The sequence below is a fragment of the Parus major genome, chromosome 4A (assembly GCF_001522545.3).
Source record: "Parus major isolate Abel chromosome 4A, Parus_major1.1, whole genome shotgun sequence".
Classification (NCBI taxonomy): Eukaryota; Metazoa; Chordata; class Aves; order Passeriformes; family Paridae; genus Parus; species Parus major.
In genome coordinates this window covers 13669171-13696065 of record NC_031772.1, presented here as the reverse complement: position 1 = coordinate 13696065, position 26895 = coordinate 13669171, and the positions used below count along the sequence as shown (strand labels likewise).

General features: G+C 37.9%; 2 protein-coding genes across 8 annotated transcripts in view; both read left to right on the top strand.

Moving 5' to 3' along the window:
* Nucleotides 1-9903, top strand: part of FMR1 (FMRP translational regulator 1) — a 31404-nt gene extending 21501 nt beyond the window's left edge. For 3 of the 7 annotated variants that reach the window (XM_015626579.3, XM_015626583.3, XM_015626578.3), the window contains 5 exons: nucleotides 230-316; nucleotides 3220-3415; nucleotides 4723-4902; nucleotides 5669-5751; nucleotides 7336-9903. In XM_015626579.3, coding sequence (XP_015482065.1) covers nucleotides 230-316; nucleotides 3220-3415; nucleotides 4723-4902; nucleotides 5669-5751; nucleotides 7336-7497 — 708 coding nt within the window. In that variant the 3' untranslated portion in view covers nucleotides 7498-9903. The other 4 variants (XM_015626582.3, XM_015626581.3, XM_015626580.3 and 1 more) reach the window with 3 other exon arrangements.
* A 4839-nt stretch (nucleotides 9904-14742) lies between these two features.
* LOC107203696 (fragile X mental retardation 1 neighbor protein-like) lies at nucleotides 14743-24816 on the top strand. Its single transcript, XM_033514174.1, has 6 exons — nucleotides 14743-14815; nucleotides 17021-17134; nucleotides 18669-18803; nucleotides 21329-21425; nucleotides 23889-24040; nucleotides 24703-24816. The coding sequence occupies exons 1-5, from the start codon at nucleotides 14746-14748 to the stop codon at nucleotides 24004-24006; spliced, it is 534 nt and encodes a 177-aa protein (XP_033370065.1). The 5' UTR covers nucleotides 14743-14745; the 3' UTR covers nucleotides 24007-24040; nucleotides 24703-24816.
* The last annotated feature ends 2079 nt before the right edge of the window (nucleotides 24817-26895 follow it).

Sequence of the window (26895 nt, the reverse complement as noted above, 5' to 3'; positions counted from 1 at the left end):
AAATCTGCTTATTTAAACTCTTTGCATAAACAGAATTAGACTATATATAGTCTAATATATATATAGACATAGTGAATATCAGAATTAAAATCTACTGTTGTCTCACTTTTTCTTTTTCGCTTGTTCATAGTGTAAGAATTGTTTTCAAGTTTTATAGTAATAAATAAATGGTTCTCTTAAAAATTCAATGCCTAGTCAATAACCAAAGCCTATTGTTACTGTTTTTTAGGGCATGGTACCGTTTGTGTTTGTAGGAACCAAGGACAGCATCACTAATGCAACTGTTCTTCTGGATTATCATCTTAATTATTTAAAGGTGAGGATAATAATGCTGATTTACCACTGATTCTTTTTCTATCAGTACTTAGGATGGTAAGTGTGATGATGATCTGTTCTGTGGTGATGATGATGATCTGTTCAGGTCCTGGGGCTGTTGAAAAATTAGAATTATAACAGGTTTTCTGTCTAAAAATTTAATGTTTTTAATAAAAGAATAATTTGTCTGAAGAATGGCATAACAGCTTTTTTCAGGATGCAAATTACAAAAGAGTAAGAAATTTTTTTAAAAACTCTGTCAAAATGTGCTGCCAACTTTATATATAAGAGAGTAGTCAGTCCTTCATGCAACTGCAGAGCAAGCAGCCTTCCATGCAGAATCTTGTATTGAGTGGACACTTTTTTTAATGCAGAAATGCTAAACTACTTTTTCTGTAATGAATTGACATTTCATACCTTGGTATGTTTTGTAGGTAACTCAGCTTTTTATGTTATGTTTACCTCTTGGCTCTGTAACTTCACCTGTAGTATGTGATGAGTGCTCTGTTGTATAGGGAGCAAAAAAAAAAAAAACATCACACACTGTTGCTTCTAGTTACTTTTGCCTGTGGTGGTTGTGGCCAGGTGCCCAATCTTCGATGTCAGGGCCTGATCTAACAGTAGAGACAGCTTTGAGTTCATTTAATTAAAGAAAATCTTGCATTTCTTTTGAAGCTTTGAGACCATTCATGATTTGATACATATCCATTCAGTGCAGTAGCTATCAATCAATCTTTTAGAATGCTGAAATTTCTATACATTGTTAAACTTCTCAGTACGGGTAATCAAAGAAGTCAGGAGAAGAAGCAACTTACGTTTTCTTACCAACTCTGTCACTTTATCTTTTAATCTGCTTTTGTCAGTGCTCTGGAGCAGAGGTACAGCAGCTCTGCAGCTGTCACAAGACAGAGGCAGAGAAGGACCAGATGAAAACTAATTCTAAAAATCAGGTTCCTTTTTTGCATGCTCACTATGATTTGAAAAGATACTTCTGGTTTAAACTTCTCAGCTGCCTAAAATGGGTACTTGCATGTGAGTCAGTACTTAAATAGGTATTGACGTGGTAGTAGAAGAAAGTGTTTAATTCCCCAGCAACTTTATTTTAGATTGATCAGTTCATCGTCAACTATGGTCACTTTTCCTTAGTGCTCTCCATCATTCCTGAACAGAAGGTCACAAATCAGTGTTCATCAGTCTATGTGATAACTACTGGATAGATTCGTATCTCAGAGGTTTTATCTTGGCCTTCTCATCCCATTAAAAATAAACACAACAAAATGTTGTTATCTTAGTGATCTGTTGCCTTATGATTCAGAATAATGTCCTCCAGTTCACTGACAAGAAGTGGGACAGACTTATTCCTCTAAGATTTTCATGTTTTTATGCCTCCAGGCAAAGATTATTAAGGAAACTTATTGTAAAAGATACATTAATAGTGGGTCAACATCAAATGTACTGTATCAGCTCAGAGTCATGAATTTCTCTGTATAAAGAAGAAAGCAGACTTAGCTGGAATGACTGTAGTGAATTTTCAGGATCTTGAGAGGAAAGACTTAATACCAGGATTCATGGCCCCAGACTGCAGGAAGGTGGACTTTGGCCTGTTCAGGGATCTGCTTGGTAGAATCCTATAGGGTACATTCCTGGAAGAAAAACAGGTGTGGAAGAGCTGTCTCTTAAAGCATCACCTTCTCTGAGTTCAAGAGTTGTCCATCTTGATATGCAAGTGTTCACACAGAAGTAACAGTGGGCCTGCAGGGATCAACAAGGAACCCTGTGGCTAAATTAATATAGAAAAAAATGAGGCTACAAGGAGTAACATAACGAAGGTGACTCAGATGGAGTATAGAAATACAATTTGAGTGGGTAGGGATGAGTTTGGGAAAGCTGAAGTCTATCAGGAGTTGAATATGGCAGGGGATGTAAAGGAAAACAGGAAGTGCTTCTTGCTGGTATGTTGTTAGCAAAAGGAGTACCAAAGGAAATACAGGCCTGCTGCTGGGTGGAGGAGGGAACTTGCTCACAAACAGGAAGGATGAGGTACTGAATGTCATCCTCAGTTTTGGGGGTTTTTTTATTTATAAGAATTGTCCTGAAACACCAGTCCCCTCATACCAATGGGAGAGTCTGGAGGAAGAAGTCTTAGTCTTCCTAAAGGAAAGTGAGTTAGGGAACATCTTAAGGGAAGAGACATATACCAAGTCACTGATGGGGGTGCATTTCTGAGTACCAAAGCACCTTGGCAAAGTCCTGGCTGGACCAGGTGACCTGCAGAGGATGCGGTGTCAGAATGAAACTTCTATCAACAGATTTCTCCCTAATTAAAGAGGATTGCCACTCTGATTTGAGCTAGATAACATCTCAAACTGGCAAATGTATTCCATGAATATGTGTTGCTGTATCTTTTACCCAATTGTGTATGGTGAGGGTGCTGTGTGCTGGTGCTGCTATGCATGAGTTAGAGCACTTTTCTCCCTATGCTTTTATGCTTCCTATTATTCCTCATACTGTTCATTATCATTATGTACAGTTTAACAGCAGAGTGCCTTTTTATGAAACAATACTGTTACATCAGAATTTTTTAATAACTTTGATATTTGTTATGTGCAGCAGTGTAAAGAGCTTGTGTTCTAATCTGAGTGCTTTTTCTTGATACATGTTTTAAATAAACCTTAACTTGTCAACTATGCCACAGGAGGAATTGTGTTGGTAGCACACGGATTTTGAACATTTGAAAGACTTTCTGTTAAACAAGTTATTCTCAAAGCAGGGTTGCTGTTTGAATCATTAAATAGATGATCAGTTGCAATACTTCAGTGCTTTTTCTTTCTGAGACCCTGCATGTGTGCACATGTAGATGGTTAAATAGTGGTTGTACATGACTTGCTGGGCTTGTTTGTATAGGAAGTAGACCAGCTGCGTTTGGAAAGATTGCAAATTGATGAGCAACTGCGACAGATCGGAGCTACTTCCAGGCCCCCCCCAAACCGTACAGATAAGGACAAAGGGTACATGACCGACGATGGGCCGGGCCTCGGCCGTGGCAGCCGCCCCTACAGAAACCGCGGGCACAGCCGGCGTGGACCAGGATATGCTTCAGGTAGGTACCTACAGGGACACTTGACCTTCTCACAGTGGCCTTCTGGTCTCATGATTTCTTGGCAAAGACTGGACTTAGAGCTGTTAAAAATGCAGTTAACATTGAGCATTAATATTTGAAGATTATATAGAGCTTTATGCTGTAAGAAAATACTTCAAAGTGTAGTGCTTTCCTGTAATCTACACTGATTTCCATGCAGTTCCTGCTTCTTACAGCATGCTTCTGTCTTCCACATTATGGAACATACCTAGTTATTCCTTAACTCTTTAGGGCAAGGATTGTTATTTTATCTATGTTTTGAACAATTCCAGACAATGAAGTCTCCATTTTTATTTAAGCCTGTGTGAGTCTATCCTAATATAAATATTTATAAGTGAGAACATTGTGTAGCTTAATTTACAGAAAAGCTATTTTCTTCATATTAAATTTAACTTCCATGTTTTTACTAGAAGACCATAGTCACTAAAATAATGTGTTACTCTTTGAAACCTTGGATAATTCATTACTGAATAGTTTTCCAGATTGTGCCTCTTCAAAGCAATCTATTACTTCATTATCCATAATGTAGGTCAGCTGGTATTTGTCTTGACTGAATTGGCTGTAGTGTGAGCTTTATAAGAAAATCTTACATTATGTTCTGCATAATACAAAATTAATGTTTTTTGTGATGTTTACTATTTTTAGAGGATGTGAACTCACTTTGCTAATCATATGGGTTATGGGGAGGAAAATGAGGAAAGAACCAGCTTTTGTCAATAAAGGTGATCTCTTAATTGGAAAAACTGCAACGGCCATTTATTTGATTTGATACATTTCTAGCATTTTGACTTTGTTCTCTGCTTTTGTAGTCTATTACAGGCTCTTTCATGGAATTTTTCTTTTCATAGATGAGTTGTAGTAGTGAGAGCAGACAGGGCAGGTTATATTCAGAACTTTCGGTTGTAGAAATACGAAGGAGTCTAGTCTGTTACACTTAATGTTTTACTAGGCTTTTATTGCATTTTGTAGTATGTTCAGTAATCTGTTGATATACTGATAACACAGATTTTAAGCATGTGGCACACTTAATTATTTAGCCTTAAACACAGGACTAACTTTTATTAGTCTCTCTTGAATTTTGAAGAAGTAATATATATTATGCATCTTTCTGTACTATGTATGTTATAGAGGTTGGGAGGCAAAAACGTGCCAAAATTGTCTATTAAGAAAAAAAAGAAGAAAAATTTTATATACATTTTGCATTCTACTATAGTAATTTCATGCTAAGCTACACTGGCATGTTTGGATTTTTTTCATCCTCTTGATAGGAACTAATTCTGAAGCATCAAATGCTTCTGAAACAGAGTCCGATCACAGAGATGAGCTGAGCGATTGGTCGGCAGCCCCAGCAGAGGAGGAGCGGGACAATTACCTGCGCAGGGGGGACGGGCGGAGGCGTGGCGGCAGCACCAGAGGCCAAGGCGGGAGGGGGCGTGGAGGATTCAAAGGTAAATGGAGAATCCTTTTGGAAACAGGTGTCAGTGTGGAAATCCTAAAGCAAACTCTCTTCTGCCAGCTGCTCCTTCTCATCTGCTTTAACTCCCCACCTGGTGGTCTGTCCTGGCTTCTCTTTGTCAGTCTTTTAAATGGAGTATTTTGTTTCAGATGTATTGAACATTGAGCAGAGGGGAATAATTCTTTTTGACCTGCTTTATTTTGGGGGAGTTTTCACTATCATTTGTTTTCCTAAAATGCCTCTGGGCTCCAGTTTCTGGCCTGTGCCATCATACATGGACATCAACGAATCAAATTCTAGTTTGTCAGTAGATAGAGAAAAATGTTTTAAAATCTGAATTAGTCATTCAGCTGTCCATATTCACATCTTCTTGTATTTGATTTTCATGGAATAGTATAATATTGTAATTTATGTACTCAATGGAAAGGATCAGGCAAAAGTAAGATGGGAGAACTTTAAAAAGCTAAATATACATACTTGAACATACAATTTCATTATATTTATTTGTTTACGTATGATGTTTCATTATATTTTAAACTATGGTGGTTTTAAACATTGAGATTTCATCTGCATTAACACCTGAGAACATTTTCTTTAGTGATTCCTGGCCTGTAGTTTAAGAACTGCTGTTATGTGTTGCTAATAATACTTGTTCATGCGAGAGAAAATTCTGAATTCCCGACTGTGCTTGTGTAAAAGTTAAGTGGCAGAAGATCATGTCTTTGTTGAACAACTTAGTTGATGAATTCTTCTTCCAGGCAATGATGAACAGTCACGAACAGATAACCGTCAGCGTAACTCAAGAGAGGCAAAAGGGAGGACAGCAGACGGGTCTCTTGAGGTAACTCTTCTCATATGGCAAGTCTGTACTGTTAAAATTGTATTGTGTCATACAATAATGGTAGAGTCTTCAAGGTTGCAAGTGACACAGTAGCCTGGTGATTGCACTTTCTTTGACTTCCTAATCACATCTGCAAAAGTTGTGTTACAAAATGGTGCAGATGCTCAAGACTGTAAATCTATCAAGTTGCATAAGGATGCAGTTTTGTAATGCTGTTTAGCTCTGTCTGGTGAAAAACTGACGACGAGTCCCAAGGATTTACCAACCAGCTTGATTTCACTCTCTTCCTACTAGTGCTTTGGTTTTAGCTTTTATTTCTTACTGTTGTGTATTGTTGTCTATCTTCTGTCTGAGGGAAGAAAAATCCTTAACACTATTTAAGGAGAGTGTGTTGTAGCCAGAATCCTCAGAGTAAGAAAGATTAAACTTCAGAAAAGACCTTCATTACTAAATGAAACATTTGCAATTGAAGACTATTCAGTCTAGAAAGTAAGTTAAAAACACACATCAAGAAACTTTTCAAGTAACAGAAATATCTTGTAACTTTAAAAAAACTTAAAAATATTTAAAGATATTTCTACATTTTTTTCAAATGTTTGTTTCATGAAGTTATCAAGCTGATACCTTAAGCATATATGTCATAGTTCCAATGGGACATAAAGACAACTCTTGGCTTGGATTTTAGAAAGCCTGGTTAAGAAAGGGACAAAATGCAAAAGTGACCTGATGCTTAGTTTTTGAAATGGGAGTGCTGAACTTAAAGGTGTAGTAATCAAATATTCATCTGAAATGAAAATAATTAACTTGGCAAAACAAAAAATAAATAATGGCCATGTGAGTTTATAATTAATTAGTAATTACCTTACAAAGTTTGAAGTAGGCAGTGAGAAATTGTAGTGCTGGAAAAAAAAAAAACATAAGACACTTAAATCATGGGGGTTTTATCTTTTCCTCCAAGATTTGGATGAAGTGACACATTACAAGAAAATAAGTACTTGCCTGTTGTTGAAATCTGGATGATGAAAGTTATAAAAATCTTGTTACATATCAAGGAATAAGCATTTGCCTCCATTACAAGCATAAAAATTTGCTTTAAACATGCTCTCTTGAAATTTTTTATGACCATTTAAAAAGGCTGCAGAAGTTTTTTGAGCGTGTTAAATGGATCTTTTTTTCTTCAGATTCAAAAAAGGTCTGAGTAGATTTTTTGAGATTCAAAGCTGCCATGAAATGACATTATCTTTTGGGGGCTTTTTGTATACGAAGTAAAGGAAGTTGAATTACTAGAAGTTGAAATAATGTTACAGAGATACATCTGATATTAATTCAATTATTTTGTGCACAAACAAACTGAAAATTTTTCTCTTAACTTCCAAGGCTAGGTAGATGGGAGAGGATCTTTTGGGTCACAGGTATGTGGCATTCTTGAACAGAAAAGAATTTACACCCTCCCCTGCAGCTGGATGCAATTAACAAAGCCATGAGGGGCTGGCACTATTTGCTCCTCCCAGATGGCCAGGGTAGAGAGTGCCCAGGGGTGGAAGAAAGGAAGAGAATGCTTTATATAATTCTAAATTGTTCCAGATCAGAGTTGACTGCAATAATGAAAGGAGTGTCCACACTAAAACATTACAGAATACCTCGAGCGAAGGCAGCCGGCTGCGTGCGGGCAAGGAGCGGAACCCGAAGAAGGAGAAGGCAGACAGCGCAGACGCTCAACAGCCGCTGGTGAACGGAGTCCCCTAAACTGCATAACTCTGAAGTCATATTTCCTATACTGTTTCAGTAATTCCTATTCCATGTTAGAGAAACTTGTTAGGCCAAAGACAAATAGTAGGCGAGATGGCGCAGGGCATGAAATGAACATATGTTCTCTGTTAGCCTTTTTTAACATCAACAGTATGCAGTTGTTTTCAGAATAAGAAGTTATTCAAATATTTGCATAAAAATATCTGAACTTCCGAAAATCGCTTCCAAGTACATATTGCAGTTCAAACGATGAAAGATTCTTTTTTGTTTGTTTTAAAAATACTGAGCTGTGCATTGGTAAACTTTCTGTTCTGATGTACCATTTTAACACATCGGGTCAAATTCACTGCTCAATTTCAATTTTCAGAATAAATAGTGTTTGCAGTAATCAAATTGGCTTCTGTTTTCAATCTAACTTACCAGTTCTTCATGAAATGCTATGTCGTTTTATGTCCTGTGTCAGTTCACATTTTGGTCCACCTTTTTCAATATGTTGGTGGACCCTGAAATCTGTGTGATGTAACAATTGTCATTTTCATTAGCAAAAAAGTTGTATGATCTGTGCCTTTTTTATATCTTGGCAGGTAGGAATATTATATTTGGATGCAGAAATCAGGGAAGATGAGTTGGTAACACTAAATGTAAAATATATGTAGCAATCCTTGTCAGACGTTAGTACTTTATAGACAAGTGCATGCTTTCCATAATTTTTTCCTTACATAAACATTCAGTTAGGCAGTTATAAGAATAGGAAATTTATTTTGCACTGAAGATTTGGCAAATAGTGTTATTGAAAAAGGGGTGTAATTTTTTTCTTTGTAGGCAGTACAGAAGATTTTTTTTTTAAAAAAAAAAAACTAAAAAAAAATCTTTCCATTGTGGAAAACTAAAAAACTCATTGTTACTGAGGGAACAAGTGTAACATGTTCACAAGCTAGTAATGTGTGCCTGCTGTTTGGCCAGATGACCAGCCTAAAGTATTTATGGTTTTCATCCTCCCAGAATTTTTGAATTGCTTATTTTAATTTGGAGGCTGTTTCAGGAGAGGTAAGAAGAAAGTCACCACATGTCATGCCCTGGCAAGTACAGATACAGTAGTTGAAAATATTGAAAGTAAAACAAAAGTTCTTCATATTTTGAGCTGCAAGGTCCTAATTACCAGCCAATATGAAGGTGTCACAGAATTTGATCAAAGTACAGCTGTACACCTGGAAGGATGCTGGATGGAGGAGCTGTGCTTCCTTTCATTTCTGATACCACATTAAACTTACTGGGCACAACTGCATAAGGACCTTCATTTTAGTCCATTTTTGTTTAGATTACTCCAGAAGGAGAGCCACTGTTTATGTACAGAATTGTACAAATTTGACCTTGCCTCTGATGTATTTTGTGAGTTTTGTTTCTTTGCTTTCTTCATTCTTTTTTTTTCCTTGCATACAGGTGAGCATACTAAAACTGGCAACGAACTGCACATGATTTAACAAATATAAAAATGTCTTAAAAAGTATTGCCAAACATTAATGTTGATTTCTAGTTATTTATTTTGGGAATGTATAGTATTTGAAAACAGAAATTGGTACCTTGCACACATCATCTGTAAGCTGTTTGGTTTAAAATACTGTAGATAATTAACCAAGGTAGACTGACCTTGTAATGTAACTGCTCTTGGGCAATATTCTCTGTACATAATAGCTACAACAGATTGGATTTTATGTTGACATTTGTTTGGTTATAGTGCAATATATTTTGTATGCAAGCAGTTTCAATAAAGTTTGATCTTCCTCTGCTAACTGATGTTGATGCAATCCTTATGAATGATTGCTTTAAAAAATCTCAACTGATAGAAAGCATTTCTTTGTTTAGACTTTAACTGTAGCCATTGTTTATTTACACATTTTAGAAAAGTCTCAAATATTACCAGATTTCAAAAATGTGACACAAAATGCTCAAGAAGACAGTCTTCTCATGGAATGGTACAGTCTCCTCATGGAATGGTAGAGTACCTGTTGAGTGGTCACACTTCATGGGCTCATTTCTCACAGTCAGTGGTTGAGTTCACAAAGGTGCTAACCCTGGTAATGTGAAATTACTAAACCACAGTCTGACTAATTGGCTGCATTTCATTTCCAAGTAGGTTTTGGGGTTATGAGCTTTTTCAGTATTTGTGTACTTAATATATATTCCTTTCAGTTCATATTTCAGTGATTATAATTGTTTCTAAATTTCAACAAATTAACCTGTGAATCTAAATGTACACCTTTATTTTGAAAAGTCATGTTGTTACAAAACTTGAAAGTGCAACAAATGTCTGATGCTCGAATTCAGGTCCGTCCTATTGGTAACTATTATAAAGTATGGTCTAATGAATTAAAACTATTTTTAAAATAAAGTTCTTTGAATGAGTGAGAGGTATTTGTGAATCATGCCAAAGTCCAAATTCAGTAAGGTTAAGCTCAAAGCCTATGAATTAACAAATGCTTAAAAAAATAGAAAGTTTGTGCTTCTGTTGTTTACTGAATGCATTTTTGTTAATGATGGTGGGGAGTTAAGATTTTCAAAGTTCTTATTAAAACTTTGTCAAGGAAAAAAAAATCTCTTCAGCTTTTTTTTAAGCAGATAAAAATGTCTTTATAACCACTTATGAGTTCAAGAAGATACTAGGTTTAGTTTCGTAAATCCAGAAGTTATTTGAATCAGTTACTGATGAGGTTTTTCAGCACTTCTTTGTCCCTAATATCAAATATTGTCTACCATGTCCAGGAAGGACCATGAGTATGGGACTGTGTAGATCCTGCTTCTTCCTACAAGCACTTGCTGTGAAGGGCAGCTTATTTTCCTGAACCTGCAGTATGTTTCCCTGCAAAACCCTTCAATATTGAATTTTAAAGGGAAAACTTTACCTTCCAGTGTGTATTCCTCTGTCATTTCAGGAGTCCTGCTGTACATTTCTGCTAAGTTCTCTGCTAATCTGCAAGAGAAGATGGGTGTCAAATGTTTTTATCCTGTGTATTGTTAAAGGTCTTGTTTATTTCCAGGAGCAGCAAGACTTGCAGTGGAATACACATGCTAAGGGATGGGGAAGATGCTGGCTCTGGTGGCTACTTAAAAGAATTTTTTAAATAGTGATAAGGCTGAGCTTATTTACACAGTAGTGTGTACTAAGCTTGTTCATCATTCACTTGAATTTAGCAGATTTTTGTCCTAAAAGAAGTCGAAGAGTCTTTTCCAGACATTCACACCCATGAAAATTGGTGTGACTAGGATGTTTACGCTGTTAAGGTATTAAGGCAGTTTAATATATGTTAGGAAAGGGGAGGTTAGACCTCCTGAGCTTGGTGTTCTGAATAGATTCCACTTTGATCACAAGGTTCTCCTTGACAGATGTTCATTAGACTTAAGCGCAGTGTGAGTTTCACATCATATTTTTATACTGTGATTTACAGAAACAACTCTTTACTCTTTGGTTGTGTGCATCTTTGACAGGAGCGTGAATCTTTTGCCTGCATCAGGGGATGAATCTGGTTTTCTACAAACAATTTTTTTAAAATGCATCACACATCTGTCACTTGTGCTTTCACAGTTACAAAGGTCATTCATCTCAAACAGTTTGATAGAAATGAGAGAAATAATTGCTGTTAAACCCAGATGAATCAGTTTGCCATAATTATTGGTTTTTTTACGTTGTTTAAAAATTAATATAGACTATAGCAGTAATTTTTGTGTGCTTTAAGTACTGTATGGAATAAGATTATAAGAAAGAGCAACAATCAGATAATTTTGTGTATCTACTGAAAATTCAGTAGGAGAATGTTTACGGTTTTGCACTGAATTTAGGAAACTGGTTTCCAATAAAAGCAGTTAATTTAAAGCAAAAAATGATCACATGAGCATAGTCTGTAAATGCTAAGAATTTGACTGTTGCAGAAATGGTATAGCAAACATTAGGTGTGGTTTGGGGTTTGGATGTGGCTCAGCACTCAGGCTGAGTCTCAGGTGTAGACTACAGCTACAGCAAGGGAAATCAACACTCCTAAATGCAGTAAAAGTGTTCCATGTAAAATGGGGGGGGGGGGGTGGCGGCAATTTTCTGTGATTCTTAGCTGTCTAAAAAGTCCCATGTCAGAAATGTCTGGAGTGTTCCATGAGATAAATCAGCATGGAAAAACCTCATTTTTATGTAAATCATCTTCTTCAGAAAAGGAAGGCTTGGGGATTAGACATTTCCAAGTATCTCCTTATTGGTACTGCTGAGAGTGGCTGAGTCTAGTCTGGTTATAGATTGAAGCAGTGAAACTGAGGATACTGTGTATTGCTGCTTGTTTTAGCAAGCTAGTGCTACATACAAATGAGGTTAAAGAGATCCACCCTTTAAACTCATCTTGCAATTAGCTGCAATGAGGGAAAAAAACTGACTTGAAACTTGAATAGGTAAGTTTTTTCAGGCTCAGTTATCAGTTCAGATGGCTGTTGTAGCAAACTGCAGCTGCTTTAGGCAGCTCATCTGTTAGGGGAACTGCTGATTTGATGGCATCTGCATTTACTTTAGGCTTCTGTATATTTTAAAAACACTGCTCCCAGTCTATTCAGAGCCTTTCGTTAATGAAAAGGAATGGAAGTGGTAGAATCCTAGAATGGTCTGGGTCAGAAGGGACCTTAAAGATCGTCTAGTTCCAGCTTCTGCCTTGGGCAAGAACACCTTCCCATAGACTAAATTGTCCAGAGCTCTGTCCAGCCTGGCCTAGAATCCTCCAGGCACAGAGCATCTACAGCTTCTCTGGGCAACCTATGCCAGTGCCTCACAACCCTCAATGTAAAAAACTTCAACTTTATGTCTAGTCTAATTTGAACCTCTTCTTGTTTAAAACTGTTACTCTGCCCTATTGCACAGACCCTGCTAAAAAGTCTTCCCCATCTTTCTCATGTGGCCCCTTTAGTTACTGGGAAGGGCCTTAATGTGTCCCCAGAGCCTTCTCCAGGCTGTACCACCCCAGGTCTCAGCTTGTCTTCAGAGCAGAGCTATTCCAGGCCTCTGGTCACCTTCATGACCCTCTGGACAAGCTTGAAAAGGTTCCTATCCTTCATCTGGGGGGGGATCTTGTGGTTTAACTCCAGCCAGCAACACCAGGTAGCTGCTCACTGCCCTCTTCCCCCTCCACCTTCCCAGTGGGGATGGGAATCAGGAAACATAAGCAAAAATCATGGGTTGATACAAGAATAGTTTAATAATTGAAAAATAATAGAATACAATAATAGTAATTGGAATGAAAAGGAGTGAGAGCTGCACAATACAATTACTCAATAGACTGACCAATGCCCAGCCCATCCCTGGGGCTGTTTGGCATCTCTGCCAGATCCTGCAGTGTGTACTGGGTGTGATGTGCCATGGTGTGGAATGTTCCTTTGGGCAGCCCAGGCCAGCTGTCCAGGCCATGCTCCCTCCTGGTTTCTGGTGCACCTGCTCCCTGCCAGAGCTTGGGAACTCAAAAAAGTTCTTGTCTGAGAGCAAGAACTGCTTAGCAACAATGAAATATCAGTGTGTTATCAGCATTATTCTCATCTTGAATCCAAGGCACACTACTGTGCCATCTACAAAGAAAAAAAATTAAATCTGTCCCAGCTTAAATCAGGACAGATCTTCAGAGCTGGTTGCAGTACACCAGGTGGGGTCTCAAGAGAGTAGAGGGATAGAATCACCTCCCTTGACCTGCTGGGCCATGTTCCCTTTGATGAAACTCAGGTCTAAGAAAGATGCGTGTCAGATTTGTGCTTCAAGTGTGCAAATATTTGGTGAAGCTGTACCTAATTAATGTATCTTTCATATGTTAGTGAGAAGCTCTAATTTAAGCATTCTGTCTGAACTTTTTGATTTGAGAGGAGTGTATTTTGATCTCTTACCTATTATCTGGTCTGCACAATTAGGTGATGTTTCTGTATTGTACACTGGAGTATGACTGGTAAGAATATGAACTTATTTTTGACTTGGTGAATTAGAAGACTTGAGAGGCTTTCCAACAGTCTCAGCAGGGGACAATTTCTCCCAAAACACACTGAGTTTTTTCTGGCCCCTCTGTTGCTCCATCTTGTTCCATGCACCTGAAATGGGGGTGGTGACTGTGACACGCTTTGGTTCCACGGTTGTCGGGGCCAGTCTGCGGTTGCTGCACCTTGGGGAGCTGCTCATGCCCTGCTCCAGCAGGGCTGAAGGAGACGGCAAAATAAGTAAGTAATGGGAAAAATAAGAATTCTATCTTGTTTTCCTTCTCCCTTGTTTTCCCAATTTGTCATGAATGGTATTAAATTTTAGTAAGTATTTTGGAAACATGGTTCCTGTCCTCTTAAGAAATAATTTCTCATTACCAAAGTAGTTTCTCCATTGGACAGAACATGTTAGTATGTTCCTCTATAGCACAGGCACTTCTAAGGGCGGGGAAGCTTTCCTCACTGAGCAGGAGTGCAGAAAGAGCTGACCCTTCAGAGGGCACTATCCATGTGAAATGCAGTCAGTCCTTTCCCTGTACAGCACTTCAGAAAATGGCTTTCTCCCCTCCTCAGTACTAACAAATTGTCTCTAGGTTTTGGCTGTCTTTACAACTAAGTGGTAATAATTGAAAAAAAGACCTTTTTAGGGTAACACAAAGTGAAATACAGTATCTGGCAAAGTAGTCATCAGAGGCTGCTTGGGGGTACAAAACCCAGATTAAACCTGCTGTTAAATTACTATGGATCACATGGGGATTTCTAAAAGTATTTTTGTCCATAATACCATTTTGAATCACCTTTATAAAATGTTATCCAAAGCTCTTCATGTGCTTCAATTGTGAAAAGAGTGAAGAATTCAATGAGCTAAACTAGAATTCAGTTTTAAGCTTTCAAAAATTATTCATTCTTCATTCTTGGTTCTGTTCATTGAACTTGGATTAAAATTTTTAGCTAAAAAATATCTTTTTAATTGAGAGGAGTCGAGCTCTGGGACCCTTCAGAGAGATAATTTTTTGGCTAGTCTCTATTATCAAGATGCCTTCCTTTAAACTCCCTTTTAATGAGTAATGTCTTCAAAATCATTCTTGCCAGTATATACGCATATATTTTCAATGGGTTATGGCCTCCTTCTTGCAAAAAATGCAGTCCTGCTCTGTGCAGCAGTCAATTGTCAGGCTTGCTCTAATCCATAAATATGAAACTAAGCTCAATAATTTGTTTTATGCAGGACCTATACCTATTATTGCTCTTGGTTTTATTGCAGTAATGCTGCCTTTCAGCACTCATCGAGCATGGGTCTTCATGGTTCTGCTCCTGCTTTGTAGCGTCCATTCACGTGAGTATTGCAAGGTCAAAAACATTCTCAAAGAAGCGGCAAGTACTTTTACTAGCAAGCAGATTTTCTAGTCTTGGAAATTATTGGAAAATACTGAGACATATTACAAGCAATTACTTCACATTGGATTGATCCATTCTGAGACTTAAATAGAGCAATATTTTTTTTCCTGCAGCTATAGTTTCTATTTCCTTTTGTACATCTGTACAAGAAATACATGCTGCTTGTTTCATCCCAGTCAGTGCAACTTGCTCTTATTTCATAGCTGATCATAGATTTTTCTTTTTTCTCCCCAATTATAGATTCTTCTAATTTTCCCCCACTTCAATATTTTTTTCATCATACTATTAAAGATGTTCTTATAGTCTGTTTAGAATTGATGTATTTGCTTATTCCAGCATATGATTCAAAGTAACTAGAAAGGTTTTTGTCTGATTATTTGCACTAGCAGAACTTAATTTTGGTCATCTGACCTGTATAAAAGAATCATCCAAACATGTTTGCATTTGATCCTTAATGCACTGAGAAACCAGACCTTGGAGCCTTTTCAACTCTTGGTGAAAGGCCAGCAATTGCTGTGTCCTTGTAAAAGGCTTCCAGAGTGGGTGTGAGCTCTAACAGGAATATATAAGTTCAGCAATGGCCATTAAACCTATGTAAATGGCTTGTGTCTTTTTAAACCCTCACGTAAGAGAGTAATGTGTAGGGCAGCCATGGTTTTCAGATAATTCTTACCAAACTGGATGTTGGAAGCCTCATCTCATGAACTTCCCATGAAATCATTACAAAGTCTTTAAAGCCTTCTGTTCTACCTTGTTTACTAACAGGGAGGGGGACCCCATGACATAACTGTCAGTGTGAGCTTTGGTGGTCACATTTCTGTTACACAATAGTTTCAGATTTTCTGTTTTGACAATACCTTCAATTCTCTCTATTCAATTCTTTTTTTTTTCCCCCAGGGGAGTTTTGTGTGGCACAGAAGAGGCAAGTTGTGCCCCAGGACAATTTCCTAATTCCTTAATTTATGCTCCCAATGCTGCTAGCTGAATTATCCAAACTGCTGAAGCTGCTCAGTACCTTGGTTTCTGATTAGGCTGTCATTGCACTTCTGTTCAGGGAAGTGGGACTCTAACACTGTGAAAAGGCTTTCAGCAAACTCCATCATGGAAAGCTGTTAAAATGGTGATGGTGCCAGTTTCTCTCATGGAGAGAAAAAAGGCAGGCAGGTGGAGTACGGGGTCTCTTTTTTCCCCTCCTTGGGGAGTGGTTGATTGCCAGTGGAGTCCTACTGTGATTTGCACTTTTGTTGTAGCGAAAAAGAGATTTCTCAGGTTTACTGATTGTCACTGTCAGACACAAAATGATTCACACAGATGCAGCTCAAAGTGAGATGAAAGAAGAACAAGGTTTATTTGTTCTTTCAGTATTTATAGATTTTTGACCATGACCAGGGATTGGATAGTCAGGTCACCACCTTCCCAACCACACTGGCAGTGAGAGACATCCATCAAAAGGCATATCTGTAATGGAATGTATAAACACCTATGTTTATAGTTACTTTCCTGGGAAAGTGGCTAGAACTTGTGAGAACAATATCGAAAGGCCTGATTCTCAGGGTGACAACTGATCCCATATTTTTTTAGAATAAGGCAAATGAAAAGTGATTCGGATGTCCCAGAGTAAGAAATCAGTAGCTTTTGTGTAAACACTGCAGTACCTCTATATTTAGGGATGTTCTGCTCTTTTCTATGCAACTGAAGGTCGGTGTCTGAAATAAGAAGCTGGGATAGATGCATGTTTGGTTGTGCCTGATAAAGGTGCCTTTCACCACAAAAGCTGAAAGTTCTGCTTGTGTGCATAGGAGAAATACAACTATAGATGCTGAAAAGCGTTTTCATGTAACCTGTACTTCATAGGTGAGCAGCAGGGCTTTTTATCCTTGACAATTTCCACCTGAATGGATTCTTTAATTTAAATTTTACAGCTTTGGTTCTTTACTCATTGTGGTTCATGAAGCAATTTAAAGCAATATAAGTGCATACAACAGAAAGACATCTGTGCTTAACCTTGCTAGCCATCAGTAGACACAGTTCCTGATGACTGTAAGTGCCTTCCTAATGAATGATAATCAGTATGAAAATGTCATTGCTTTAATTAATTACAGGTAGTTTTGATGGTAATGAGCTAATCATTATGAAATTTCAGTTCTTGCAGCACCGATTCAGCCTGGTTCAGAACAGAGTGCAGAGGCAAGCAGCAAACCTAACATGACAGTGAAGGGTGTATTTGAATCTTTCTTAAGCTTCTTCAGACCAATGAGTAAGTGTCACTTCACCACTGCACCATTGTTTCTCTCTTCCTTTCCCACTTCTGCCTCACTTCCAATCCACCCTCACTCTCCTACCTGTCAGCATTTCATGTGTTTAAAACCCTCGGTCCAATACTGTAAAACTCCCTAGAGCTCTTGAAAATATGATTTGTGCCAAAGTGCCTCTTTGCGACAATCACAGATTTATTTGCATTGCTACCCTTCTGCAAAACCCTCTATTACCATTGATGTGACTATGCTAGAAATGCTGAAATTATGCTGAAAGTTTGACATAGGCCCACCATGCCTAGCTTTGTTGTATCTCTACTAGTTTTTCAGTCTTCCCACGTACACATTGAGATAAAAGAGAATTTGGTACAGCCTAAATGAGAGAAGGATTTTGTCCCACACTTCTACTGGCTAAGGAGGGGTTCAGGCTTGTTAGATTAGACTGATCCACTCACCTTTGGACTGCTGAAGTTAAATTGCAAGAACTACATTATTTCATAAAATTATTGAGATGGAAATCACAGTGCTAACTTGCTAATATCAAAAAGCAAAACAATATGAGTACAGAAAAATCTTGTTCTATACAAAAACTGCCAGCCTGGTTCTATAACCAGAGCATAGACCAATAGGAAGGAGAGGGAGAAATGCTGCTTTTCACATGGTATATTTCTGCATTAATATCAGTGTGCCTCCACCACTATTGCTCACATGTAGCCCTAAGTAGGATTCTTAGGACTGATGAAGATCCTGATCCTGACTTTAGTGAACTGAATTTGGCTACCAGTAATGTCTCTGATAAATGTGAGACTGACAATACAGCCAGTCCTGGGGGAGTTGTTGGAAGCAAATGATGTTTTGCAGCTGCTGTGTAACATAAGGGATGAAATATGATGTTTTATAGGAATTAAATATACAGAGACATCTACTATTTATAACTATCTTACACATTTAAGGCATTTGCACAGGGTATCTCATGATTATCAATAAATCTGCTATAAAATAGGAAATCTCAAAAATTCCTTAAATGTGTTGTTCATCAACTGCATTGGATATCATGGGGGGTTTTCCTAGCAGCTGATTTCCAGCTGATTGTAGAAACAAATAATAAGTGCCAAACAGAGATGGTTAGTTGCAATATAACCATTCAGAAAAAAAAGCCTTAAATTTCTGCTGGTTTTTAATTAGAAGCAGAACAGTTAGAAAATTTAGTTTGTCTTTTTCACTTACTTGACAAATCTAAATACAAGAAACTGTCACAATGGTGTTTAGATTCAGGTTTGTAATAGATCCTTACAGAAACAAAGCGGATTACAAAAGTTTTGCTGTGATGGGATTTAGTTTTTTTTTGCTAATTTCAGTATAAAAATTGGCTAGGTTTTGGGAAAGAACTTACATGAACATCAATGCTATTGTTTTCTGGCAGATTTAATCAATCAAAATATGCTAGAGACACCAAATTGATGACTTCCTTCTGTTTCACATTGCTCCCAGGATAGACATCTTACCTAAATTTTTTTTTTTTTTTCCTTTTTAAAGCTTGCCGCCTCAGCAATGAGCGACTTTTAACTCCTTGTCCTTTAGAAGGCCTGAACATGTCTGAATGCTCAAAAATTTACTGCTGTCCTTTCAAAACTGGCCAGGATGAGCAGTGCTACATGCCAGTGAGAGATGGTGAGTGTGCTGCTCTGGGCTACTGCCTCAGAACAAACCCTGCTCCTGACCACACAGTACAGTTCTCATTGATGTTTGTACCTTTAGCTTTCCAGGACACCCCTCTCTTCAGAGTGACTGTAAGCTTACATGTATTTCTAGATCTATACTAATAGAGGAAACAATTAATTGATAGAAAATTTTCTGGATATTGTCAAGCCCAGCACAAGCAAAGAACAAGTGCCATACAAATAAATATAGTCACATATGTCAGTACAAAGAATGAAGTAAAGGTTTTGTTTGTTGAAAGTAGGGGTTAATCCAATGTAGTGACTCCACAAAAGTACAATGAAGAAAAACTGAAGGAACTGGATGTATTTTAAATGGTGAAGAGAAAGCTAATTGGTTGTTTAATAGCTACTTAAGCCTGTTTAGAGAGGAAGTTACTAAGATGGGAGTTACAAATTCTTCCTGGAAGAATCACATGATTTAACAAGTGTGAATTGCCACTAACCAATGTTTAAGAAATTTTGCTCAGACATTAGCGGGAAAAAAGTTCATCAGAAAGGGAATGGAGTCCCCAGCCTTGGAGGTTTTCAAGTCTTAAAGGTTTTCACAAGACACAACTCAATTTATCTCATATTGGTAGGAGCCTTGCTTCCAGAAGATGATTCATCTATGTGATCTGCAGAAGTCTCTTCCAGCCAAAATGTCAGTGGTTCTGTGTTATGAAATTTCAGCCTTAACATTGCATTTTACCTCCTTTTTATCCTTCGAGCATCAACTTGGTTGGCATGATTTTTTTTTTTTCTCATATGAATGCATGGTTGTCTTTGCCCATGGTTGTCTTTTGAAATGGTTGTATTGAATCCTAATTTTTATCACAAATTTTTCCTGTTTGTACAGCTTTCTAGAAACAGTTGTTGCTTTTCATGGTGAAGTTGCTTCAATAAACTGAAGAAAAGCAAATAATTTAGGGGTGTTTTATTAGAGACAGAATTATTGTGTGTGGAAGGGACATCTCACAACCATATAGTTCATCCTCCCTTTTCTACCAGCATTAGCTATAATGGGCTTTTCAGGGACTGTGTCCAGACAAATTTTGAATTTGTCTAAGGACAAGCAACCAACAATGTAGGGAGAGTTTTCAGACACAAGCAATCTTGCCAAACACAGGTGTTAAGTCAGTAAAAAGAAACCATAATCTAGAACTTAATGATTTAGTTCTTCCTGGTGTAATTCAGTATACCCCCACTGACTTCAGAGGTGCTATCCCAACTTTTAAGATGAGCTGACTTAATAGAGATGCGAAACCTCAAGATTACTTGTCAGCTAACATGAATTCACTTTCTCTTGTTTGTGCTTCTTCAGGAGCAAGCTGAGGTCAAAATAGGACTTGGAAATTTTTCTTGTGCTTGAGCAGTTCCACATTCCAGTGCTGGGGCAGCTGTAGTGCCAGCTAGATAATTTTTGATTGAAGAAAGTTTTATCCAGTGTGATGCCATCAGAATATGTTTGTTAGTTAAGAGCATATGACAGAAATTAAAGATTTTAATAATATACAGTCCCAGCTTGGGCCTTTATATTTTGTATAAAAGACACTTCACTACAGCAAGAAGAAAAGCTGCAGAGCGAAAATGATAGTGAAACAAGTATTAAAATTAAATATGCTTATTCAGCTGTGACTGCTTGATTCCTTATTCCAGTTAGGCTTTTATTGTTTATATCAAGGACTGACTGTTTTACAGAATTATTTGTTCATAGATTAATGAGCTCCTTGAATGCTCCTGGATGTATAGCATATGTCCAAAGAAAATGCAAACACTTACTGTTTGCCTTGTAGCAATCTGTTGACAAAATAGAAGCACTTAGCAGATATTAGACTCATAGCAGTTTGTCAGCTGGTCACAGGCTGCATACTGAATGGCTCTTGTTGGGAAATTTGTCTTGAATTTCACTGGGAATAAAATGAGGCCTTAAGGAAATGCTACAAAAGTTATGAACTGAAGTATATGAATAGAATCCATTTGAAAGATTTTGTCTCCACTCTTAAAGCAGTTTCTAAGGGGCTTTGGTGGTTTTTTTAAACTATTATTTTTTACCCAAACTCAACTGTGCCCCATGCCCTGGGCTCACTTAAACCCTGGTTGCCTCTGAAACTAAATGAAACAGTTGTGCTTTTTGAACTCAAATGAAATTTGAGACTAGTTTTTCTCATCTGAACTAATTTCTAACACTTTTTTGCCATTGTGCTTCGGAATCATAGAATCATTTAGGTTAGAAAAGACCCTCGTGATCAGTGAGTCCAACTTTAAATTCATGGCAGTTTTCCTTGGCATTTATTGAAGTCTTTAGGTGTGAGTGTATCTTAAGTTGTGAGTACTGTCAGAGCTTTGCTGACAAAACATCTGCCTAAGCTAAGTGGCAACATGGCTGTGACTTCATGGCAGCAAAATGTCTGTCTTAGAGGCTGATTCTGTCACCTGACCCTTAGTGTCTGGATCAGAATTATTCAGAACTAATGCAAACTTCTGCTGGCTCTACAGATGTGCAGCTGGCCATTCGAGTGATTTTGCTTACCGGAGGAGGATTTTTGATTTTGGGATTGCTGCCAATCTGTTGCTGTGCCTTTTTGCAGAGAAGGTAAGTGTTAGAGCAAGACCAGACCAAATTCATGGAATACTGTTTCTAAATGCTGAAAATATGGAGAACTGACATCTTTTAACTAGGTGAGGGGAGATTGGGAGAAAAAAGGGCAAGAAACTAATGTTCAAACATAAAACATGAGTCTATTTTGAAGATACATAAAGCAAAGAGTTAATTTGGCTTAAAGAAAAAAAGGTTATTTAATGCCCCAGTACTCTTTCTAAAGACCTGGGTATAAAAGACTTGGACTTAATCTTACTTCACTTGCTTGGGAAGTTGCACATAAAACTCAAAAGCAGATTCCATCCAGGACAGACCTAGAGTTATCCTTGTAAGACAAGGAAGGGAAGAACAAAATATGAGGCCTGAATAGAGTAAGAGAGATGGGCTATGAGTTGGGAATTAATTATCCCTAATGTTTCTAACATGCTGCGTGGGGTTTAAATGTATTTACAGCCTGCAAGTTCTATGCAAGCAGTTTAGTGTCTGATAGTGTGAAGAGTTTCAGCATGTGTATGTGTTCTCAGAATCCAGGGAAAATGTAAATTCCACAACATCAAGGTCATCAAACTGATGGAATTAATTAACATAACTATGCTTTGTTCTGCTTAGGTAGTAGTTCATATTGAATGACTGGTGCTACAACCTGGTTAATATGAGAGAATTGTCTTTTTAGTGAAGATTTTTTCCTCTAAGTGTTAAACTTTTGCTCTTCTAAGATACAGTAGTCCGTGTGGGATCATATATGTGCATGTATACACACACACACATAGACTTTACTAATGAGGCTGCTTGGCAGATGGCTGTTTGCTGTGGAGTTCCACATTTTGACAAAACCTGCTGTGAAAATCTCCACGTTGCATCTTACACTGTGATCAACAGCTGATGCTCAGCATACAGATAGCTTCACTGAGTCATCAGTGACTCTGAAAGCAGGAGGCAAAAATCAACATGAAATTATCATAAATTTTCTGGAAAATGAATTAATATGTGTTCGTTTTGGGAGAATTCACATTAATGTTTAAATGGTCATTTCTTTGTTTTTTCATAGCCAGTGAAACTAGAAATTTTGCTCTTCTGCTATGACTTGGTTTTTTGCTTTGTTTTGTAATGCAGTAACTAACCAGATGCTAAATGGTTTAAATTTCCAACATCATATATTTAAGCTCGAGGAAGGGTGCAATCCTATCACACTGTAACTTTGAGTTTTATCAGTTTGAGAAACATTCCTTTAATAAGCCAGTAACCTCTCTGGATAGAAATTCTTTTGTTTTCAACATTATACAGTCATTGTTGAGAGAGTCCTATGTACAATGCCAAATCTGTACTGCAACTGGTGTGCACAAAAGTAAAAATTGTTCTCTAGAGTTATCAAAAAAAAAAAACAAAGAGGATTTTTGCTGATGAAATTTGGGATAATTGTTTAACTCCACTGTGCCTCTTGTAGAGCAAATTGCAAAGTTTCTATACCATGGCCAGACAAAGAAAATGCAGGAACATGAAATTTCTGTAAAGTTGATACAGGGAGCTGAGTACTCCTCTCCTTGCCACATTTGATCAATTCTAGTTGATCTAATTTCCCAAGCCAGTGAGGCTTTGTTTCTTTCCACATCCCCATGGACAAACCGTGTTTGCTTCCTTCCAACGGTGTTTTTCCTGCAGGAAGCAGAATCTACACATCTGTTCCCTGCCAATTGACAATTTCCTTTGTATCCTGGGGATCCTGGCAATTTCCACAGTATCTCCTGTCTAGAGCTGTGCTTTGATGGTTTTGCTATGTCCATAACTGTGCCAACCTCTTACTCCTCTCGGTTTTGTTTGTCTTCTTTAAGAACCACATGCAACAACAGGGAGGTTAAAACACTAAAGGTTAGAAAAATGCAGGTGCACTTAAATAGCACTTATTTTGAATAATATTGTGTAGATATTAAAAATAGAATAGAAAAGTCTTCATACCTGCCCAATCCCAAGTACAGCTGTGGTAAAAAGCCCACAGAATTTTGTTGACTTGTTACTGGAGAAATTTCTGGTCATGGTTGCATTGTCCCCCCATCCTTGCCTGCTGGGGATGATACAAGCAGCCCTGTGCAGGAGCTCCTCTCTCAGGAGGAGCTGGGCAGAGAGGGGTGTCCCAGGCCTGTGTGTGCCTTGTGTGGACTGGGCAGTGCTGGGTCAATGGTGCAGATTGATGATCTTAAAGGTAGTTTCTATGCAGAATGATTCTGTGATTCTGTATGGATCGAAAGGTGAAATTCCTGAAGAAAATGTAAGAAATGGGAAAAGCATTTAAATGCTTCCTTAATCTTTCTTCTGGTGATGAATCTTATGATGTCCCCTGAAATCAGCTTTAGTTTTTTGAGTTTTTCACTGGAGTAGGATTTCATGGCTGAAGTCTAGGTGACCTTCTCTAAATTCCTACTTTGGAAGTCAACCAATTGCAGCTGTTTTAATATGTTGCAGTCCATGTATCAATCCTTTACAAAAGATAAGCAAAAAAGTACAGAAAATTGCACGGGAAAAAAGAGCATATGATGAAAAGACTCATGATGAAGAGATTCATCGCCACTTACTGGACTGACATAAGAAAGAACCAAAAGAATGAAAAAAAGAAGGTAAAGTGTCTTTTGTTCTAAATTTAAGGTTGTTCTGTTGAGTCTGTGTAGAATACTGAAGATCCTCTGCCAAATACCTGCTGCCTGCCAGTGCAGTAGACATTGTCTAAAGGCACTGCTTATCAGGGATCACCTTCAGTTTCTGTTGTGAGAGAGGTAATGGGTTTGCAAGAATTTGATTGTTGTCCTGGACTGCCAGCTGACAACAGAGCTATGGACAGTCTGAGGTTAAAGCCCTCTGCCATTTCAGTGTTCTTTATCTCATGTGCAAATTGTAGCATGAGAAAGTGGAAACGCAATGGGTTTGCTGCTTTCAGGAGAGACAGATCTATTTACAGGCACTGAAAAGACTGCCCTTCTGTATGGAGAGGGATGGTTTGTAGCTGAGGCATTCCCATAGCTGCACACCTTGGCATTCTTGGCATTCTTCTCAATGCTGAAGAACAATTGACTACTGAAATAAATGTAATTTGAGAGTGAAATGGTATGTATTTCATGTGACCATGTCAAACTATAGCCTACTAAAGGTCACAATGGAATAAAAATGTGTCAGGGAGGTCATTAGACAATAAATATTTCAGGGAGAGTATTGATTTGGCAGAAATGTAAAGGTGTCCCTAAATCAAGTTATACTCATGTTTGGGATTTTTATTCTCCCTTAGGCATATAGGAACATCCACCTGATCCTGAAGATCAAGCAGAAGACACCAGGATAATTTGACTATCTCCTAGAAAATGACATGTTTTATTTTAACATTGAAGTAATATGAAGTTGTTAACCCTTGACAGTATTACTGATTTTGCAGTAAAAGTTTTTTCATTCTAGTTTCTTGCACTCATTCCTGTATCCTGTACCAAAAAAAAGGTAACACCAAAAGGCAAGCTGCTTTCAGCAACCCCTGAATAGTAAAGCCAGTGTTCTTTTCATACAGTAGTATCCCTGTAGAGGGATATCAAGATAGCAGTTATGTGTCCATCTCAATTTAGGGGTCAGTCTTAGATTAAGGGAGTGTTGTGGAGCATTAAATTTGTATTGAGAAGAAGCTTGCTCTGATTCCATATTGGATGGCCCCACAGCACAGTAGTGCTACTCTTGCTGAGGAGAACAGATAATTTTTTATGCGGCTACAGAGGATTTGTGAAATCTGTTGTTGGGCAATTGCTTTAAAGATATGCTTGGCAAAAATACAAAGTACTTAAGGAAACTGCAAGAGTGTTATCTCTGGAGTTGTTCTCTCCACTGGGTATCACTGTATGACACAACTTTTTTTGATCTTAGGATGACCTATCTCCCAAAATAGGTGATTCCAAAATGCAATTTATTTCCATTTCTCTGTAGTGTAACAAAAAAGAAACAAATGTGTAACACTTTGCAACAGCTGTGTGCAGAGTGAGGACCTAAAAGAACGTCAGTAGAAGTTAGTATCACCCATAATAATGCAATCAATTGTCGTATTTCTTTGGAGCTGTGAAGTTTATGTAGCAGAATTTCCAAGAGCTACAACTGGCAAGAATGGAGCTTTGGTCCTAAGTTGGAGTGTAAATATTATGAGTGATTCTTAGAAACTGTGTACTTTCAAAATTCCCTGTTTAAAACATTTTTCTTAGTTTCCTAAGTCCTAAAAAAAGGATCACTTAAAATGCAAGTGTAATGTGGGTGGAATATGCATATGGACAATCTCATGAAGTTGCTTGCTGGTGATCAGGTGCAGGAGTTTAAAGCCTGACAATGCAACCCTTGCCAGAAGCATTGTCTTACAGATGATTTTGTTAGAATTTTGCAAGCAAAACTATTACATTATTTTTGATGTGGAGCAACAGAACAATGGAAACTGAATAGGGCACTGGTTTCTAAACCTGATGTGTATTTGCTCTTTTCTGATACTATTTTTATGGAAGGTGAAGTATGTATGTAGACATTTTGACAAAGAAAAAAAGTTTCCTGCATCAATTTTGAGGCACTGTCACAGCTGAGCTGTGCATGTGACAAATCAGAGAAATCCACATGGCTGGTGATCATGGACAGCAAGTTGTGCTCCAGAGAAAGTTAGGCTTTCATATGGTGCTTCATGATTTTGATTTGATGGGCAATAAATTCCTCCAGTTTCCATTCATTGGCGGCACAACTGGTTTCAGTGTCACATAAATCCTGACAAAGGGACACACTCTGATAAAACAGCTGTATTTAAGCGTGAACAATCAGTGCCTCTGCAGTAACTGTATCTGGCAGCACCAGAACAAGAGGAGCGTAAGCAAAATGTTCTATTAGAGGAGGAGGTGAGATGTAAAAGTCACAGCCAGGGTTGTGTTCCACTTTGTCCAGAGCACAGTGGACAGACATGGGGCCTGGCCTTTTCCATGCAGCAGCTTTGTTGAAAAGCTGGAAGTTTTGCTTCTCAGTTGAGGAAGACAGAAGTTCTGATTTTACATTTTAATTTCTCTATTAGCTTGACGATGCATTGAATTAATAGCTTTCAAGCCATGGCTATTACTTAAGTAACTGTTCTCTGTGCCTAAGATGTCATAATAGCTATTTCATTACTATTGAAGGTCAAGATTGCCACCTTAGGGCCAAAGCACAGATATTTATTCACAGGCCTGTGTGTGATGCCAACTGTACTGACAATGTCACCAAAAGGTGGATGCTTTAATCAGCTGATTGGCTGCCAGCTTACACTGAATATTCAGATCCCTTGCATAAAATTTTTTTGTTTGCTTGCTTTTGTGCTCTTGGACATAATCATATCACAGAACAATTTCAATATTGAGGTTACCTCACATCTAACTGAAACATGACTTTTTCCCAGTGCCTAGGCTGCTGATTGTGTCATGTCTATCAAGCTGCGTTTTACTGA

What these genes read in the sequence shown, in the direction of transcription:
- LOC107203696 (XM_033514174.1), top strand. Translation starts at nt 14,746, where the DNA reads ATGCTGCCTTTCAGCACTCATCGAGCATGGGTCTTCATGGTTCTGCTC. An exon ending in GCTTTGTAGCGTCCATTCAC is followed by an intron (nt 14,816 to 17,020) that starts GTGAGTATTGCA and finishes ATGAAATTTCAG; the next exon opens with TTCTTGCAGCACCGATTCAG. An exon ending in AAGCTTCTTCAGACCAATGA is followed by an intron (nt 17,135 to 18,668) that starts GTAAGTGTCACT and finishes TCCTTTTTAAAG; the next exon opens with CTTGCCGCCTCAGCAATGAG.